This window comes from Neofelis nebulosa, chromosome 3 (assembly GCF_028018385.1).
Source record: "Neofelis nebulosa isolate mNeoNeb1 chromosome 3, mNeoNeb1.pri, whole genome shotgun sequence".
Lineage (NCBI taxonomy): Eukaryota > Metazoa > Chordata > Mammalia > Carnivora > Felidae > Neofelis > Neofelis nebulosa.
Genome location: NC_080784.1, coordinates 16,637,833 through 16,657,429, shown reverse-complemented (window position 1 = coordinate 16,657,429; position 19,597 = coordinate 16,637,833). Strand labels below are relative to the sequence as shown.

General features: G+C 51.4%; 1 protein-coding gene, 1 long non-coding RNA gene and 1 pseudogene across 2 annotated transcripts in view; 1 reads left to right on the top strand and 2 right to left on the bottom strand.

Annotated features, from left to right (window-relative positions):
- The window catches only part of LOC131506414 (uncharacterized), a 46,824-nt gene extending 43,998 nt beyond the window's left edge, over positions 1–2,826 (top strand). Inside the window, exon 3 of the long non-coding RNA XR_009258919.1 lies at positions 2,305–2,826. This is a non-coding gene — a long non-coding RNA (uncharacterized LOC131506414). The remainder of the gene's footprint in view (positions 1–2,304) is intronic.
- LOC131506413 (large ribosomal subunit protein uL23-like) lies at positions 110–649 on the bottom strand (annotated as a pseudogene).
- Positions 2,827–9,487: 6,661 nt separating the features above from the next.
- Positions 9,488–11,100, bottom strand: HELT (helt bHLH transcription factor). Its single transcript, XM_058723297.1, has 4 exons — positions 11,080–11,100; positions 10,938–11,042; positions 10,575–10,671; positions 9,488–10,158 (listed from the first exon to the last, which is right to left on the bottom strand). The coding sequence occupies exons 1-4, from the start codon at positions 11,098–11,100 to the stop codon at positions 9,659–9,661; spliced, it is 723 nt and encodes a 240-aa protein (XP_058579280.1). The 3' UTR covers positions 9,488–9,658.
- Positions 11,101–19,597: the final 8,497 nt, after the last annotated feature.

Genomic DNA, 19,597 nt, shown 5'->3' with positions numbered 1-19,597 from the left:
GGGCTCCACACTGACAGCGTGCAGCATGCTTAGGTTTCTCTCTCTCTCCTCTATCTCTGCCCCTCCCCACCCCTCAAAAATAAACATTTTTTAGAAATTCAATTTTTTTGTTGTTGTTGTTGAAAAAATTTATATTTAGATTTAGCCAGCTGGACTCAGTGTAGACGATCCCAATTTTTGTTGGCAACATCCAAAGCATCATAGTCAGGAGCCAGTCGAACATATGCTTTCTTTTCTCCATCGGGCCTGATCAGAGTGTTGACCTTGGCCACATCAATGTCATAGAGTTTTTTCACGGCCTGTTTGATCTGGTGCTTGTTGGCCTTGGCATCCACAATGAACACAAGAGTGTTGTTGTCTTCTATTTTCTTCAGGGCCGACTCTGTAGTCAGGGGGAACTTGATGATGGCATAGTGGTCAAGCTTGTTTCTCCTGGGGGCGCTCTTTCGAGGATATTTGGGCTGTCTTTGGAGACGCAGCGTCTTGGGCCATTGGAATGTAGGTGACGTACGGATCTTCTTTTTTTTTTATGACTGTGGACGCCTTTCAGCGCTGCTTTCTTGGCCTTCAAAGCCTTTGCTTTGGCTTCGGCTTTGGCCGTGGCAGGGGCTTCCTTCTTCGCCTTCGGCGCCATCTTCGTGAAAGGCAGAAATTCAATATTTTTAATAGGTTATCAATTTCAAAGGAAATTGTTTTAGTCTGTATAACAATCTCATGCATATTTCAGCCATAAGAGCTAAATTACTGGATACAGACCATTGTCCAGGCACCGCTCTATTAACTATTCCCCCATTTCCTCTGTGGGGTAGGTACCGTCCTTCCATTTGACTAGGGAACTGAAGCACAGAGCCGTTAAATAATTTGTTCAAGGTTATACAGCTAGAAAATGGCGGAGCCAGGGGGCGCCTGGGTGGCTCAGTCGTTTGAGCGTCTGACTCTTGATTTCAGTTCAGGTCATGATCTCAGGGTCACAGGATTGAGCGAGCCCAGCATCAGGCTCTGTGCTCAGCATGGTGGTTGCTTAAGATTCTTTTTCTCCCTCTCTTTGCCCCCCTCCCCCTCTCGTGCTCTCGCTCTCTCTCTATCTCTTAAAAAGAAAAGAAAAAGAAAAAAAAAAAAACCAAGCATTTTAGCTCCAGAGTCCAAGTTCTTAATCACCGTGCCTTACTGAAAATATTGAATGCCTCAAACAATGATGCTAATTGGTTGATTTTAAAAGTCCAGGGAAAACATATAGACCAGAACATAATTTTCATGTAATTTTTTCAGTGTTTCATACCTAGAGCTTCTGAAGCCATGTCACAGAGAGGTCTGTATGAGTGGGCGCAATGTTGCTGCAATCATGCCTTCCCACACCTGACGAGAATCCAGATCAATATTTCGTCAGAGAAGAGTAGGCAGGTCTGAGAGCCCTGCCCGGTCGCCTAGGGGAAAAGGTACCCGAGACTTTTCTTTGCCTCTGAAATGTGGCGTTTGCCATAGCCCACCCGGCGTGAAAGAGAGCTCTGTAGTCCTGAGCAATGAAAGAAGTCTGTGTGCCTGATGTTGAGTGTGGGACAGTGTCAGGCAATGAGGCCTGGGAAGTATGCAGGGCCCACGGTAGGAGGACCTGACAGGGGCTTGGACTTTATCCTAAGAGCACTGGGAAGGCACTGAACAATTCTAAACACGGGCATTTTGGATTTGTGTTTTAGAAAGAAATCACTCTGGCTGCCATGTTGACAGTGAATTAGAGGAAGCAAACACGGAAGCTGGGAGAATTGGTGGGAAGAACTGAAGGGGGACATTGGCAGGCTGGTCTCTGGCTGTGGCAGTGGAGATAGCAATGAACGGATTCAAGAGGTAGCAGGTAAAACCAAGCCGATGTGATGACGGTGTGGATGTGGAGCTGAGAAGGGAGAGAGGCTGGCCGAGGCATAGCGGTAACTCAGCGGGAGACAGACTGTGAGTCTACCTGGAGGCCGGGAGAGCTGAAAGTAAAACCGAAGCACTTTCCCTTCTGTTGCCTCGGATGCCTTTGCCTAGATGAAGGAACGCAGAAGAGACCTTCAGGATAACTGGATCCTACCCTGTAAGAGAAAAAGTTGGTGATCGGAGCAGGATGGCGTGGGTAGAGGAAGAAAGGGAGAAGGGAAGGGAGAAAACATTTAAGTCTTGATATATTTATATATTCTAGGGCGAAAGAGTTGATTCGTCCAGTGGCCTTCTCTCCTGTAGCTCCAGGGTGACTGGAAGACCCTCCAGAGGGCTTTTGCAGAAGCTGGAAGCTGGATGTTGGTAGTAGTGTCTCCCTTTCCCTCCCAGAACTCGGATCAGTACCGACGCTCTCCAGCTTCCTCCTTAATGAAGATGAGGTTCACCGTGTCCCGTCAAAGTATGACCAGATGTTAGATGAGAAAACAGACTACGGATCTTTCCTGGAAGAAGTTTGCAAACCACAGCACACACCTTGTGTCCAGAGACCCCCATCAGGTACAACATAAATTCATCCTATATTCTCTTTCTCCACATCACTTTGTTATTACTCACAGGACTGTCCTCACAGGAGGTCCTTCCACGCTTGTTGGGAATCACCGTTTCCAAGCATCCATCACCCTCCAAAGCATATTCAGCTTTCCTGCCATCTGTCTAATTCGTAATTGAAGAGATTCGAAAATGTGGTCTCACTGACAAACCAATGTAATTTTCATACCAAGAAAGCAGATAACACAATCCTACTTTCAGTGGCTTTCAAATTGTTAAAATTTGTCTTTCAACTTTCAGTTGCATTCTAAGAAATGTTTTGCTCCATTTTGTCCCTCCAAGATGAACGATCCAGCAGTGATATGCGGCCTCCCTTCAGCACGTAGGTCTGGGCCGTCATCAGCCAGGGCCCAGGGGCAGAACAGGTATGATTCAGTTCTGATTTGACAAAACCCATGTTTCTCTTGCCCTTTTGGCTGAGCCGTAATGTAATTCGGATGAGGTTCAATTGTGTTCGTGTCTGCCTCTTTCCTTGATGTCAGAGGAGAAAGCCTTTATGAGATCAGCGACCCTTCACGCTTTCACAGATGCAATAGCTTGTGGCTTCCGGCCGGAATATGCGTTTGCAAATGAGCCTCCCTCCAATTTGACCTTTTCCAGAACAGCTCCTCTAAGTGCCCAGAGTAGGCTCCCCCAGATTCCGCCCCCAAGTTTTGCTGAGGCTGGATGGGTTGCAGTCATAGCTCTTCTCCCCATGGCTACCCACTAGCAGTTTTTCCCTCTAGCAATTTTTCTTTCTTCACCAAGTACACCTGACGTCGTATTTGGAAAGAGCAACGGGGCTAGGTCATAGTTTTATATTCTGACATAAATATAAGCTAGAGATCACGTTTATGTGAAAAATGAAGCCCTGGTGTTATTGAGTAGAAACTCAACTATTTTATTGTGGAACATCTCTACTGATGGATCTATAAGGAAACAGTGATAGAAGGGGCTGACTTTTGTTTTGTGAAACATTGCAAAAGGTCCCTTAGAAATATTGTATTTAGGGGCGCCTGGGTGGCGCAGTCGGTTAAGCGTCCGACTTCAGCCAGGTCACGATCTCGCGGTCCGTGAGTTCGAGCCCCGCGTCAGGCTCTGGGCTGATGGCTCGGAGCCTGGAGCCTGTTTCCGATTCTGTGTCTCCCTCTCTCTCTGCCCCTCCCCCGTTCATGCTCTGTCTCTCTCTGTCCCAAAAATAAATAAGAAACGTTGAAAAAAAAATTAAAAAAAAAAAAAAGAAATATTGTATTTAAAAGGTTTTATTGGGCGCCTTGGTGGCTCAGTATGTTTAGTGTCCGACTTCGGCTCAGGTCATGATCTCACGGTTTGTGGGTTCGAGCCTCGTGTCAGGCTCTGTGCTGACACCCTGGAGTCTGGAGCCTGCTTTAGCTCCTCTGTCTCCCTCTCTCTGTGCCTTTCCCTGCTCTCTCTCTCTCTCTCAAAAATAAGTAAACATTAAAAAAATTAAAAATAAAAAAATAAATGTTTTATCATATTTATAAAGTTTTAACTAATATTTTTTATGGACTCTTGCTTTTAAACTACACATAATAGGGGCGCCTGGGTGGCGCAGTCGGTTAAGCGTCCGACCTCAGCCAGGTCACGATCTCGCGGTCCGTGAGTTCGAGCCCCGCGTCAGGCTCTGGGCTGATGGCTCGGAGCCTGGAGCCTGTTTCCGATTCTGTGTCTCCCTCTCTCTCTGCCCCTCCCCCGTTCATGCTCTGTCTCTCTCTGTCCCAAAAACTAAATAAAAAACGTTGAAAAAAAAAAAAAAACTACACATAATAATGGAGGCCATTTGGGAATAGAGAAAATTAAAAAGTGCTCAGGTTCCCAGTTCTCATGCGGTCCTTTCCTCTCTAGCTCCGCCCAGAGTTCCTGCGCTGTTTCCCACCCCATCTCCTATGGCTTCGGTGACTTTCCTGTTGGGCATAATGCCGCCTACTGCCTCTCTTCTGCTTTGCTCTAGCTGTCCTCACTGTACACAGGGTTTGTCAAAGACTATACGGGACACACCTTCATAACGGTTGCTCCTTATCTTCCAAGCCAACCAGAAAGAGCTGGCTCCCTCAAATTCTAGCCTAGCCCTTCTCTTCAGCGGTGGCTCTTTCCTCTGGCCCCAGTTTGCCCCCCCATGTGCACACTTGTGTACCCAAGCAGATATCCTGTGCATACGTGCAGGCACCCCGGGGCCTGCACCGCTTGACGCACGCAGGCATCTGTGTGTACTGCCTTCCTGGGTGCACACACACAGGCCCCCAGGTTCTGGGGTTTTGGAGTATCTGATAAACTCGTCATTTTTTTTTCTCCACGCTGTGCTCAGAATCATTTGAGATGTAGATACAGGTGTCAGATGGAGATAAAAATGTCTATTTTGCTACCGATTAGAGGATGTGCCTTCTGTGGGTAGAGAAGGTGGATAGGGGGCTTGCAACCCTTGACCTTAAAAGTAAACTTATCCAGAAAAAGTGCAGGAAGAGTGAGAATCTGCCAGCCAGCTTAGTAGGGACGCTTGCTTGCTTCCTGTGGAAAGGTTGGCAGGAGGGAAAGGGCTTCAGGAGCAGGGCTGGGCCCGCCTCCTGAGCACTACCATCGGTATAGCCGCAGAGCAGGAAGGGAGCACCAGCAGTGTTGAAGGGATCACTCCTGCGATACCCCTCCTCGCCGGGGGCCCCACACAGGCCCGTTCGTACGCCAGGCCACTGACACATGGAGAAGCAGATAGCAGAAGCCAAGCAATCCGAAAAGTGGGGAGAATCAGGACTGAAGGGCAAACGAGAAAGGGAGTGAGAACTTGAGACAGGATCACTCTAGAGCCTTTATCCACATCAGGGGGTGAGTCTGGGGCCAGAAGCGGAGCAGATGGGTGATGGAGAGGACAGGTGAAAGGCTTGCATGGGAAAAAGGGAGGAAATGCTGAGGGAAAAAAAAAAGGAAAGTGTGCTTAAAGAATACTGAATTTATTTGTTTCCCCCACATTCCAAAAAGAATTTGCAAGGGCCAAGAGTTGTATGTTAACAGGTGTCGACGTGTAATTGGAAGGAGCACGTGGGAAGGTGGGTACAAGAGCGGTTGCAGAAGAACATCAGGTCAGCCTTCTGTATGTGGAGGGGTGTGAGATGGCATTTCAAGGTTATCAGGGGGGCTCTGCTACCAGCCATAACCTGGAGAGGGGCTCCCGGCCCCCAAATTGACCATGAGCTGGAATTAGAGCTCCCTAGCCCCACTTGCCCTAAATGGGGAATTTTGCCTTGTTCCAGAGCAAGCCTTGGGACTTAATTTTGGGGGGGGGGGGGTTAAGATTCTTTTTTAGTGATTGCCTTGACATTTTGCTTTTTACTTTGAAGAGGATCTGACTCTTTGGGAGAAGGGAGGGAGTAGTAGATCATTATTATTATTATAGCTAGTGTTTATTGAACATTCACTATGGGCCAGACACTGTCTAGAGTGCTTTGAATGTACCAATTCACTTCCTCGTCGTAGCAACCCACATGAAGTTATGCGCTTTTAATCTATTTTATAGATCATGAAACAGACACAGAGAGGCTTAGCAATTTGCCTGAGGGCACACAGCTAGTGAGCAGCACAGCCGGAATGAAAATCCAGGTAGTTTGGCTCCAGAAGCCAAAAGAGGTGGCAGAAAAGAGGGCAGAGTCTGGCTCAGCCCCATCTTGGCTCTTTCTCATGCCAAAGGAGCAGAACCCTCCTAAGACTAGGCCAGAAATCAAATTCAAATCCTGGATTTGGAGTCTGCATTTAGCTGGGCCCTCAGAGAGAGTTAACTGCCTTAACCAAACAGGCCAAGCGGTGTCTCTTTCTGCCAGAGCACCAGGTAGAATTTCTAGGCAAAGGGGGAGCCATTGCCGTGTCTGACAACTCTCAGAATGTGTGCAGAGTACTTCGCCTCTGCTGGAGTGAGTGGGGGGGGGGGGCCTGAGGGCCGGAAACAAGCGGTCCAGCCAAGATAGAGAATTCCAAGAGGCTCAGCACTGTCAGGGGGTTCGTTTTGTCATTCCACAAAAATGTTTACTGAGCACCTACTGAATGCCCCCCGTCGCCTTCTTTTTCTTGGTGCGTTACTGTATGCAGACACCCGTTACCAGGTTCCTCGCAATTCCAAGCCTTCCTTGCCTGGTAGCTCGCAGCCCAGACCGGAGGGCCCCCACTGACACATGGACTGTGTTCAATAACGCTTGGAAGCACAAGTGAGCTCTGTATTACCACCCTTTCGGCAGGGGCGGCTGGAGCGCCTGGGAGCCCCTAGTTCTAGCCCTACAGAGCCACGGGGACCGACCCAAAGCGCCAGCCATCAGCTTTGTTCCTCAAGCCTCTGGAGAAAACCTTTGATTTCATGGGGATGATTATTTTTATTCTTGCCCACTCAAGGATGAAGCCCAAGAAACAAGAGGTTGCCCTTTTCAGAGGTATCACAATGGGTCACCTCCAGCCAAACCCACTGTTTTTTGTTTTTTGTTATTTCTGGGTTTGGTTGAGCCTCTCTTGGAAACCATTACTATACAACTTACTTAAAAGAAAGAGTGGAAGGATTGGGCATAAGAGACTCAGACAGAGGCGGGGGAGGTGGGGGGGGGGGCTTGGGACAGGGAAGCTGGGAGTAATGTGTTGTCAGAGAAAGTGCAGGACAGGACACATTAAAGTCACAATCTGATCTGAATCAATTCCATTTTGTAGTGACATTTTTTTTTAAATCTTTTGCAAAGTCTGACTATTCCAAGTTTGACTTTTGGCCAAGCCTGGAGAATTGGAACTTTGGATGAAGGTTTCAGAAAAAGACACAACACACACACACACACACACACACACACACACACACACACACACACACACAGAAAGGGGGAGGAAGAGAATGGGGAGGGAGACTTTTATCCTAAAGTCATTGTAAATCCAAAGCAGGGTTTTATCCTCCACAGTTAAATGAGAAGGAAAAAAAAATCAAGAATACCAACATTTGAGGTACAAAGACTGTCATGGGCCAGTGGAAGTTTGCAAAATTATATGTAAATGACCAAAGTTTTTACTGTGGTGGCCCTGTGCATTCCCAAAGCTAATCCCAAAGAGAAAATCTACTTAGTAAAAGAAAGTTTTGTCTAATTTGGTTAACAGTTGAGAAGTGACAAAAATGCTGAATATATTAATAATTTATATTTCCAGGGTAACACTATATCTTTAATGCTTCACTGCCAAAGGGAATTCAGATTGGCTTAATGCTCAGAGAAAAAAAAGCCTGAAAGGCCTTCTTCATATTCTGTATCCAGCGCTGATGAAAATGGGTGTAAGACATGTGTTCCGATAATAGGCACCACGCATTCTCTCATTTCTGCATAATTTGTTTTTATCCCATACTGTGCAATGTATATTTGTTATCCGGAAGGCTTCCCGGCCTGGCACTTGCTTTCATGTTCTAACTATATCAGTTCATGAGGCAGGAGGTATTTGTTGGGGTCTCACATTTTAGATAAGTACTGTAGTGACATGTAGTGTAAGGGCTAGAACTCCTTACCTGCAAGACCTTTTCTAAGGTTTACAGAATCCCCTTGCCCCTTGCATGCACGTTTAAGGTTCACTTAATGGGCAACGCAACGAACTGGGTTTTATCTTTGTTTTCTGCACTGTCTCTGTACAATCAAGTGTGATGGTTTACAAATTCCAGGTCACCTCATTCCACGACCTCAGTCAACAGCCTAGGTCAGAGCTCCCTGAAACCCTGTCCGTAGAAACGGAGTAAGTTAATTTATTGTTCCCCAGCTGATCTGGGAGAAGACAAATCCTTGTAGTTCAGTTAAATGGCCTCTGGAAACAGGAAAACCTGTTTTCGAATTATTTATGTAAAGGGCGTCAAAGCTAGGGAACAAAAAAGGAAATAGGGGAACAAAAGAAAAAAAAATCAACGAAGGGGAAAAATGTAAAGCCCCATAAACACAACTTTAGCCAGTTGGATCCCTTGTTCATTTTACCTGTTTCCATAAAACAACAGAAGTCTCAGTTTGCCGTTTGGGTCTTAGAAAAACAAAATTTTTGTTTGCTGTTTTAAATGTATCGCTGCGTTGTGGGTAAGGCGCAGATCCAACTGGCATTGAAAACCCCAATCTCCTAAAGATCACTAACCAAGTCTCCCCTGGACCCTGAAAACTGGCCCCGCTACGTTCTGGGTCGAGCAGAAGGTTAAAATCCACCCTCCCTCCCCCGGGGAGAGGGAAGCCTTTTCTCACCGGGCCTGAGAGCCTGGACGGAGAGTCCTGCGTCTCGACCCCTCGCCGGTGGAGGGCGGAGCCGCAGAGGGAACACTCCCCTGGGGAGCGCGTCCCCGGAGCCGCAGGTCGCCGGCTCCTCACGCGGCCGCCTAGCGTCTCCGAAGCTGAGCCGATCTGTGCGCAAAAGGCAAGGCCAGCCTCCCCGAGCCCTCCCGCGCGCGGAGGAGTTGTCATCCTAAAATAACAAACTTCGTCGGACGTTGTTTCTGAGCCAGAACTCAGAAGTTACTTCCTCGCTCCGTGTCTTACGGAGACGTGTGAAGGCTGTAAACCCAGTCACGCGTCCCGCGGGCCCGAGCTGCGCGGCTCTCGGGTCCCGCCGGCGCGTGGTGCGCGCGCGACCCCCGGCCTCGCCTCGGGGTAGGAAGGGCGCCCAGGTCCGAGCTGGCGACGGTCCGCCGGGGCCAGCTTGGGGCGGGTCCTTGATTTGCATTTTCTGAGAGCCAGGGCCCCAGTTTTTCGCGTGCGCCCTTCCCTTGAGGCAAATGCCCAAGACGCGCTCCAGTCGGGTGAGGGGAGGGAGCCCCGAATTCCCGTCCCGAAGCCACGCTCCGTTTAGGCTCCCCCCCCCCCCCCCCGGACCTCGCAGCGCCTTCCGCCCCCAAGTACTGATGGCCGTCACCTGGGCCCTCTCAGGCGCTCGCCCTCGGGCACCTCCGAGGGTGGTTGTGGAGGAGCAGAAGGTAACAAAGAAATCCATCTCTTGGGTCTTTATCAGAAAACGTTTATTGCCAGGGGGAGATCCTTCAGGAGACTAATTTGCTCTTGACCTTCCCCCACCCAGCTTTTTTGTTGGCACACTATTTACATCTGTACAACGTACGGTGTTTTTCCTACGTGGCGCCGGGCGCGCGCGGAGAACCCTGGCGGGCGAGGCGGCGTCAGAGCACCGGGGGGTGCTGGGGCGGGTGCAGGTTGAGGGCGTTGGGGTGGGCGTGGCCGATCAGGTTGAGGTAGTGCCGGTCCAGCCCCTGCACGGGCGTCAGGAAGGGGCTGTGCTGCTGCGCGGGGCTCGGGAGCGCCACCGGCGCGCCGGGCAGGTAGGGCAGCGCCGGGCTGCGGGCCGCGCCGTGCGGCCAGGGAAAGGGCCCGGGGGCGGCGCCCTGCGGGAAAACGGAGGCCTCCCCGGGGCTGTGGCCCGTGAGCTCGGCCCCCGCTGGGTGCAGCTGATAGGAGAAATCCGGCTCCGGGAGCGAACCCAGCGGCTGGAAGGCGGGCTCGGCGCCCAAGCGGGCCTTGGACTGCAGGAAGGCGAGGATGCGCGCGTACTTGGTGTCCTTGGTCTCCATCCTTTCCACGGTGGTGAGATAATGCACCAGGTTCTTCATGCACTCGTGGTAGCCGTAGTGGAAGTAGTTGGCAAACTCTGCTAGCAGTTCTGCTGGAGCGGCGAGCAAACCCGCAGGAAGGAAAAAACAAACCGTGAGCAGCCCCTTCCCCACCGGGAGCCCGAGGCACCCTCCCGTCACGTTTTCTGGCCCGAGATCCCATTTGAGGCCTGTCCGCCCTTACCCCCAGTCTGGAGACCGGAACAGCGAAAGCAAAATAACTCCTTTTCCTTAAGAGCCTGACCCGCACCCTTCCCCACCTGAGAGGAGGGGACGGAACCAGCAGCCCCAGAAACCTGTCCTCCTGTCCCCTTGCTTACGTAGAACCTCGGCCCGCCCCCAACCCCCTCGGGCCGCATGCAGAGTGGAGACCTCTCACGAGGACCCTTTGACCCCCCACTCCCGGCCCCAAGTGCCAGTGTGGCGAACGCTCCCCGCCCAGGTTCCCCTTTGTCCAACCCGCGCCCACCTTTTTCTCTTCCCCGGGGAAAATCAGCGGAGTGCAGGGCCCTCAGGTACTGAACGGTCATCTCGAGGATCTCCGCCTTCTCCAGCTTACCGGAACTCTGCAAAAGGAGGAAGAGCTCCTCGCAGCGACCCAGCGAGCGCGAGCCAACCCGGGCAGGCTGGGTGCACGGCTTTATCCCGGGCAGCGAGCAGGCGCTGGGGCGGATCCGCGCGAGGGCCGCCTGGGGCTCGCCCAGAGCTCGATCCCCGGGGAGAAGAGGCCGCAGCAAAGGCCTCTCCGTCTCCAGACTCCCTGCATCCCTGCCGAGCGTGGCAGCTGAGGATCCCCAGCGCCTGGCTCTGTTAGCTCGGCCTCTGACGTTACCTGCTTCGCCAGGGCCATGGGTACCGTCTTGCCCAGCTCGTTCAAGCAGCGGTTTATCCGGTCCCTCCTCCGCTTTTCTATCACTTTGTGGGAAACAGGGGTTCTCTGCGAACAGAGGTTTGAACATTTAGGATAGTGTTGCCCAGGGAGTCGTCAAAGGCATGGCTGCAGCTGCGTGTCAACCGTCTTCCCAGCCCCCAACGCGGCCCAGGGACTCCCCCCCGGACGGGGTTCAGAGGAGCTCTGCCCTCTCACGCCCGCACCAGTGCGCTCCTCTTCCGGCCGCCCGCCCGCCCGGCTTGGGCCACGCCGTCCAGCTGAGCGTCAGGGCCCTGGGGAGGTGGCCACCGGCCTCCCGAGTTGAGGAAGCTCCTCTCTCTGTCCTCGTTCCTCGCCCAAACCACTCAAGCTTCCTCCGCACGAGAGTCCCGTGTGCCACGTCCCTGCCGTCGGTCCAGCCAGGTGGCGGCTCCGGGAGTCAGACGCCCCCACCAGTGGGGCGCAAGGGCTGTCTGGGCTCAGGCGACTCACTTTGCGTTCCTTAAGCTTGTCTGACATCCTGGTCAGGACGCGCCCTCGGGAGAGGCGGTGGCGCGAGTCACCCGTCCACTTTCCGCCTCGTGTGCCTCCTCGAGTGTCCCAGGTAGACTGCAGCCTCCCAACTCCGAGGGGCTGCCTTATAAAGCGGTCATCTAGGGCTCCAAGTGCATTCACGAGTTGAATTATTCCATAGGATTAGGGGAGCTGCGTTTGGGGGGATGTATGCATTCGAGATCAGTTTTAAAGAAGTTAAGAAAAAAAAAAAATTAGCAGCCGAGGGGGGCGAGCTGGGGGCAGATCAGCTTTGTTAATCCACGTGGCCCTTCAAAGGACACGTGATCGGCGGGGGAATAACATTTGCATGGCAACAGCCCCGGCGGGAAAAGGAGGCGGTAAACTGGGGCCGGCGGGCGAGCGAGCGCCTGCAGCAGGCGCAGAGCGCAGGGGCGCAGCGGCCGCGGGCACCGGGGGGCGAGGACCCTCACAAAAACAGTGTCGCCTCCTTTAGTCCCACCGCTGAGTCTCACACGATTGCCTGTTTACAAATCCCAGCAAGCCCGCAGTCCCAGCGCCGAGTGCGTTTTAAAGCCTGTCCAGAGTCATTAAAGTAATTAAGTAAGCCTTTAATAGGCTGTTCCGCCGGGTTCAAGGGAGAGCTCTTGGAGACGGAGGCGCCCCGTTTGTTCCCAGGCTTTTCTCACACGACTTGGTGACACGTCCATCTCCCCCCTTTTTGTTTACACCGCTTTATTTGTCCGGACATCCCGGCAGGTGTGGGGCTGCGGCTGGCACACGAGGCTCCCGCCTCGCCTCGCCCCTCCCGCCGGTCTCTGGCACGCGACGCTCCCCCCTACTCCCTGACCACGTCGCTTGCTTTCTTTTCTCCCCCCCTCGGGCTCTCTCTTCGCGGGGGGAAAGAGGCTCAATTTGTAGCCTATTATCCTATACGAAAATGTCCATTGAAATGTATGAATAGTTTCATTGGGCTAAATTTTAATAATGCCAGAGGGTGGGGGGAGGAGAGACAGGCAGGCGTGTGTGTGTGTGCGTGTGTGTGTGTGTGTGTGTGTGTGTGAGGGGGGGTGGTGGGAGGATTGGGGGGCAACACGGAGAAGAGTGGGCCGAGAAGAAAAGGGGGAATGCAGCTGGCCCAGGCGAGCATTATGCGACGTCACCTGCGAGAGGGGGCGCCTACAGACCCCTATTCATTTGCCTAATTTTGGTCAATTTAACAAACTTCAGGAGAAATTATTGTGGCTTTGTCAGGGAGGGTGAAGCCTTCTGATCGAATTAACAGCATGTTTTGATCCGGTAAATGTCATTAGAAAGGGAGAAACAATCGCGCTTAGAGGGCTCTGAGTAATGCGCCCAAGTGGAGACGCCAAAGCGCACGGCTCACAAAGGGAGCAAGTAGCTGCCACAGGGAACTTTTGTACCCGCCCATCGCCCAAGTTTTGACACAAAAAGGCATTATTTCATACTTGAATACGTTTAATCCAACGATTGTCTATTTTCTGCAAACATATTTTCACAGCATTGTTAACTTTTTATGTCCCCCTTTCGCGGGCGCCTTTTCTTAACGTTTGGGGGCGGGAGAGCGCAGACACTTTGGGCATCAATATTTGTCACTGAAAAGGGCTCCGTGAAGTTAGGGAAGTTGATCTCTTTTTTATGGTTTTAGAGAGCGAATATATCGGGGGGAGGAGGAGGGAGGGAAGGCACCAACAGAAACGAGGGAGGAAATTTGCTGGACGGGCCCGAGGGGAAGGAGGGGGGCGGCGGCGGCTGGGAACTCCCACCGCCTCCCGCGCCTCTGCGGGCAGCCTGGCCGGCGGCCGGGGGCCTCCTCCCCCACCCACCGGGCTCGCTCGCAGTTGCTGCCTCGGACCCGCACTCTGGGGTCTCCAGGCGTGCGGGGTATGGGTGGCGTGTGAGCTTTCTCGCAGATGGAAACTATAAAAATGGCTTTTGTTTTACGACCTGCTCTAGGGCCACCGAGCTCTCACCTTTTTCTGATCTGTTCCATCTGAGAACAACCAAGCCCTCTCCTTAGATATCCTTGCCTCCTTTTCTGCTCCGCACCTCGCCTAAATTCTCTCCCCTCTGCTGGACCGTGGCAGGGCCCGAGCTCTCCCTGGGGTGTCGTTGGTCCTCGGCAGAGGTGGCTAAGGAGGAGCCCCGCTCGCCGGTGGGACCTGGGGAGCTCCTAGGGCGCAGAGGCGGGCCGGGGTGCTGGGCCTTGGGGAAGAGAGCGGCCCACCCGCCGCGGCCTGGGAGCTGTGGGGCCCGGTCGGCACCACGCACCCCTGGGGTCTCCCTCTCCGTCTCGCTCTCAGTCTCCTCAGGACGGTTCTTTTCTGCTTCACGCCAGATTGGACACGACCCGCACCCTCCCGCGCAGGTTGCTCTGCCAGCCGCCGGTGCCCTCTCAGGGGTTGTCGATTTCAGCATATTCACTCGCACACAAAGGGATTAAACACGAACCCTTATCATCCAAATTAACTAACGTGAATGGGTAAAAGGGAACGCGCACACTTCTCACCCCACCCGCCCCCCCTTTTAAGCCAGCGGACTAGGAGTTGATCCTCTTACTGCTGGTGTTAACCGCCAGCTGCAGGCACCTTCCACGGGCCAAATTTCATTCTGTGCGAACTGTTTAATTTCTCGTGGTTGCTCGCGGAGCTGGGCCCCAGGGCGGTAAGTACCCGCGTGTGGCTTGGGGATTGAAGGGGGGAGGCAAGTGAAGGTGGGTAGGTAGGTGGGTGGAGGTGGGGGGCCGGCGCGCGCATCCCTCACCAAGTCCCCCAGCGGCTGCTGCAGCCCTTTCTGGGAGACCGGAAACGCCGCTCCAGGTTCAAGGTGAGGCTACGACTGTTTTCTCTCTGGGCCTGAAGGCTCCAATGGCACTGCCAGAAACTGGGGCGCCAGGACCCTCAAGGCCATCGTTCCTCAACCTCCTCTCCAGGATGGCCATGGTGTTCCCTGATCTTGACCGAGTTTCCACTAAGCTGGGTCGTGAGGCCCTGTGGGTGCCAGAGCCTACAGTCCCTCACATCCCAGCTCCACCCCCACCAGCTGGGCCAGACATTGGGCTGGGCCTCAGCGTCCTCTTCTGTGAAATGGACGTAATCAGCGTATCTACTAGGTCACAGTGTTGCCACTGAAATAAGTAAATATAGGCGAGGCGTCTCCAATCAGGCTGAAGTGCTGGAATAATGGCTTCATTTGGCCCAGAAGTCTCTTCTGCAGTGACTGTCGGGTAGTAAGTAGTGTTTTGTGGGGTTGGTGCTGTTGTGTGATATTTTAATTTGTTTCATATTTTTTCTCATCTCTAAGAAAGCCTCACTTTCCTGAAAAGGCCATAGAACTTTCTCCTGAAGTATGTTCACTTGACCTGAACTGGACAAATGATTGGGGCATTGGATGACCACCCCCCCACCCTCCCCTGCAGGTGACATCACCTGGTACCTGCTGGCCACCTGGGTCCTCTCTGTGCTTGGGAGATGGAAAAAGGCTCTACGTGCAGACACCTCTTAACATCGTAGTTGCTTGGAGTGATTCAGACTTGAGCATTGAAGCAAAACGAGGAAGACTACGTAGGAATTAGACAATGCTAATTAAATGTTAGTCTGCACATAGACTCCTGGTGTCTAAAGGCCATTGTTGGAGAATACCCCTATCACAGGCAGAATGTTTATTACTGTTGCTAATATTGTTATTTTTACTACTACTTTTTTTTTTTTTTTTTTTGCTTCATAGAGCTGACCTGTAGCTTCTAAACACCAAAAGATGGATTCTTTTGTGTTTCTTTCGAATTCTCGAAGTCAAGGATTTATGGATTTGGGAATGGGGAAGGGGAAATGAATAGAAAGGGGGGAAAATGTAGTGGGTATTTGGTAATTTCAGCCAAATTGCTCTAAGACAAAGTGTTCTGGGTGATTCCGAATCTCTCCCTCCAATGCTCCCCTCCAGTACAGGCTTTTCCAGTTGCATTAATGGGACTGGGGATTTAATCAAGTGAGGAAATGTGGGTCTCGTCAGAGAGTAGAGAAAACACAGCTATGGCTGACCCACCTGTGCTTCTCAGGTATCCGCAAACAAGGCATGAAGGGAACCGAATTCCTAGGCTGTATTTTTGAAGTGAGTAGCATCACAGGACGTGGGATGGCGGGATGCTTCCTCTGAAAGGAGCCTGAAAGACCATTACATCCAACACACCATTTTACCATGGGAGGATCTGAGCAGCACGGAGGGGACCTGGCAAAGCCCAGCTGTGCACAGCAAGCTGTCACAAGGTGTCTCACTGTTTGTGGATTTGCCATGTGACCTCCATGGCCAACACTTTCTGTTTACTCTCTGTTATTGTGAAGGAGAGTCAGGTCGGGGACACTGATTTCGCATGGCGGAGAGCGTTTTGCTGCCTCTGGCGGGTGTGATTGCCATCAGAGGCATCAGTTGTGTCCTTGAACCTCCCTCTGGTGCTGCCACTTCTCACAGGTCCTGTGATAACAGCATGTTGTGAGCGCTGACAGGAGTCAGAAGCTGGGAATATCAAGTAGACAGGGCCATGGGCTTGTACTCTAAGAAAGAAGAAAATATTGTGTTGATGGCCCCAGTCCAGTAGCCCCAACACAACCATCACCACCACTGTTTGTTCTAGCTGGTGTTCATCAGGTATCCTGTTGGGCTGACAACTTCTCTGGACTTTTCCTTAATCAGCGTCCCTGATTCCTCTCCCCCTCTGACCACCGATAGTATTCTCAATTCAGTAATGAGGTCAACAGCAAGTTACGTGGAAGGGACGGTGCTTACTGGCACAGCCAGGTGAAGATGACAACTTCGGGAATAACTTCGACCTCTCCAACCATGAGGACAGAAGGTGCCCGCTTTCCCTGAAAGCAGTCCAGAGACTCAGGAAACCTGGATTCGTCATAGATTTCCCAGGGCTTTATCTCCTTTGTTCTGGTCTCTGAAGCAGTTGTTTGCTTTCTGTTTTGAAAGCTTTCATTTATTTTGAGAGAGTGAGAAAACAGGCCAGGGAGAGGCAGAGAGAAAGGGGGATAGAGGATCCAATGCAGGCTCTGTGCTGTCAGCACAGAGCCGGATGCGGGGCTCGAACTCACAAGCCGTGAGCTCCTGCCCTGAGCTGAAGTTGGGCACTTAACCCACCGAGCCACCCAGGTGCCCCTCTGTGTCTAGATAGAGTACCGGATAGTCTTTGCTGAATGAGGTTGCAGCTCAAGGCTTGCCATGAACACAGGGGGCTTTGTAGCTCTGCCTTTTCAAATATTCTATAGAGTATTTACAGTACTTCCCTCAAGTACTGTCCGCTATATGCAAGGATTTATTTCCTGCTTGTCCCTCCAGGGTTTGAAAGTAGTAGATGCTTTCACATGTGGTGTTTCAACGTAGTTTTGTTGAATGAAGAAAAACTGGGAGAGGCGCTCTGAGAATTATTTCGGCATTAATGCTAGAGCTAATGCTACAGGCCATCTCTCTCGGGACCCCATACTGTCGTATTTCACCATTTATTTTTTGGACTTTTGAGAGAACTGCAAGAACCAGGGGATGTATAGATCTAACTATTGAGGAAGAATACTTTTAGGGAGATTGCAGGATGGATGAGGCTGTTTGCTTTCCATGTGTTGATGTTAACATTACTTAGAAAAGTATGGTGCAGATGCTGTGAATGGTGTCCCTTATGGGCTTTGATTATTCTAGGCAGCTGGCTTTCTTTGGGGCTAATGATTACAGCTTTTTGCTCTTGATTAACTTGAGTGGCCATCCAGAAGTTATCCCTGAGGAGCTATGGCTCTTTCTATAGCATAAAGATTTCATGTCTCCAGGGTAAATTTGCACACAAAACTAGAGGTATAGGATACTGAAAATAAGAAATTCTCGTAAATTACAATACATGACAGAGAACTCGGGGGAAAGATTCAGGTTGGGGGGAAATGTCAGTTACAGGAATGTTAATAACCGTTCCATTGTATGGGGCCGTACTCAAGTAGCAGAGATCTGAGGGCGGGTCACCTGATCTGTGTGTGCAGGTGACGGCCAGGTTCCTCCCCTTCCTCCCTGTCCTCTACATTCATTCACCACCGGATCCAGCATTCACTGTGTGCCAGGCAATGGATGGGGTGACACTGGAGCCACTGGGAACAAATGTAGAATTTTTGAAGAATCTATAAATTCTCACATGTGACAAGAAGGAGCCATGCTGTTTCTTTACATTAATCTTACCGATTAGACATGAATTTCAGGAATTCTAAATTTTTTTTTTTTTTTAATTTTTTTTTTCAACGTTTTTTATTTATTTTTGGGACAGAGAGAGACAGAGCATGAACGGGGGAGGGGCAGAGAGAGAGGGAGACACAGAATCGGAAACAGGCTCCAGGCTCCGAGCCATCAGCCCAGAGCCTGACGCGGGGCTCGAACTCACGGACCGCGAGATCGTGACCTGGCTGAAGTCGGACGCTTAACTGACTGCGCCACCCAGGCGCCCCTGAAGTAACATTTTTTAAGTTCTTGCCATCATGCCTGGGGCCTAGTTGGTGTGCAGGGGCTGAGATCCTCGGTGTTGATCTGGTGCAGTGCCTGCTGTCTTCCCAGATCTGTGCCGGGCCCTCATCCAGCAATGGGGAACAGAACTCACTTTCTGCCTTTAGGAGACTATTGAGTGAGGCAGACCCAGGAAGGGTGTCTGATACAAGCTGGCAGAGGTGGGTGATGGTAAAAGGCACTCAGAGAGGACTTTTTGGAGGAGATGATGAATGAACAGGGTTCTGCAGGGCGAGTGTATTATTTCCTAGGGCTGTCCCAAACTCGGTAACTTAAAACATGGACATTAATTTTCTTAGTTTTGGAAGCTTCTAGTCTAAAATCGAGGTGTCGGCAGGACCCTGCACCCTCTGAAGACTCCAGGGGAGATTTTGTTCCTTGTCTCCTCCAGCTCCCTGTGGCACAGACGGTCCTTTGGTCCTTTGTTTGGGGCAGCATCACTCTGCTCTCTGCCTCTGTCTTCACGTGGTTGTCCACGTGACTCTCCTTGTCTTCTTAAAAGGACATTTGTCATTGGATTCAGAGCCCACCTGGATAATCCAGGATGATCTCCTCTCGAGATCCTTAATTTAATTACATGAACAAAGACCCTTCTGCAAAATAATGTAACGACCGCAAGTCTAGGTGGAACTAAATTTGGGGAAGCCACCATTCAACCCACCACAGTGAGTCAGAGGTACCTGGGCAAAGTCCAGGTGGAAGGGGTGCTCTCGGTAAGGGGAGTGGCACAGGGGTGTGCAATGGCTTTCTGTTTTGGGGAAACCACAGTGTAATCTTCCTAGACCAGGGACTGTGAGGAGAACTGTGTTAGGGAATGAGTGGAGAGGCAGTCATGGATCGGGGCGGGGGGCAGACTCAGCATAAAGTAGTTTAACTTTTGTCACAGGTTGAGGTAAAGGTGTTGAGGTCCCGCATGAGAGTTCGAGATGGCTGAACATGTTTGAGAGAGAAAATCAGCAGGGCCTGGGGAAGGATTAAACCTGGCAGGAGAAGAATGGCCAAGATTATTGCCGGATTTCTGATTTGGGTACTTGACTACACGATGACCCCACTGAGATTAGCAATAAGGGGAACATATAAAGGGGGTGTGCTTATGGGGCAGAAGGTATAGGAGACAATGACTGATTTAATTTGGGGCATATAAATTTTAGAGCTCATATGGACATTCATAACTGGGCAACCAGAAGACAGATGAGATATGAAACTGAGGCTCAGAGATAAAAAGGGTGGTGTCCGTGTACAGGGACCAACAGACCATGACAGGGGATGAAGTCACTTAAAAGCTTAAAGGAGAAGGAGAAGGGCAGGGGGCCAAGGATAGAATCCTGGGAGATGCTCACAGGCAAGGAGAGGGAGAAGGCCATCAACCAGGAAGGAGTCACCAGAAGGGAAGGAGAAGGGCTCAGAGAGCCGCTAGGATTCCCAGGAACAAGGGTACAGATGGTTCCAGAAGGAGATATTCCGAGAAGAAGCGTCGTGAGGATATCAGGTGATGAATTCAGACCACGTGCCAGAGAAGACCGTCCTCTCCATAAACTGCCAACAGGGGCCATGAGGTT

Bases quoted from the DNA above. Each gene is read 5' to 3' on its own strand.
- HELT (XM_058723297.1), bottom strand. From the start codon at position 11,100: ATGCCTTTGACGACTCCCTGG. The intron at 10,672-10,937 runs GTAACGTCAGAG...CTCCTTTTGCAG, and splicing joins CCATGGCCCTGGCGAAGCAG to AGTTCCGGTAAGCTGGAGAA. The intron at 10,159-10,574 runs GTGGGCGCGGGT...TCGCCGCTCCAG, and splicing joins TCCCCGGGGAAGAGAAAAAG to CAGAACTGCTAGCAGAGTTT.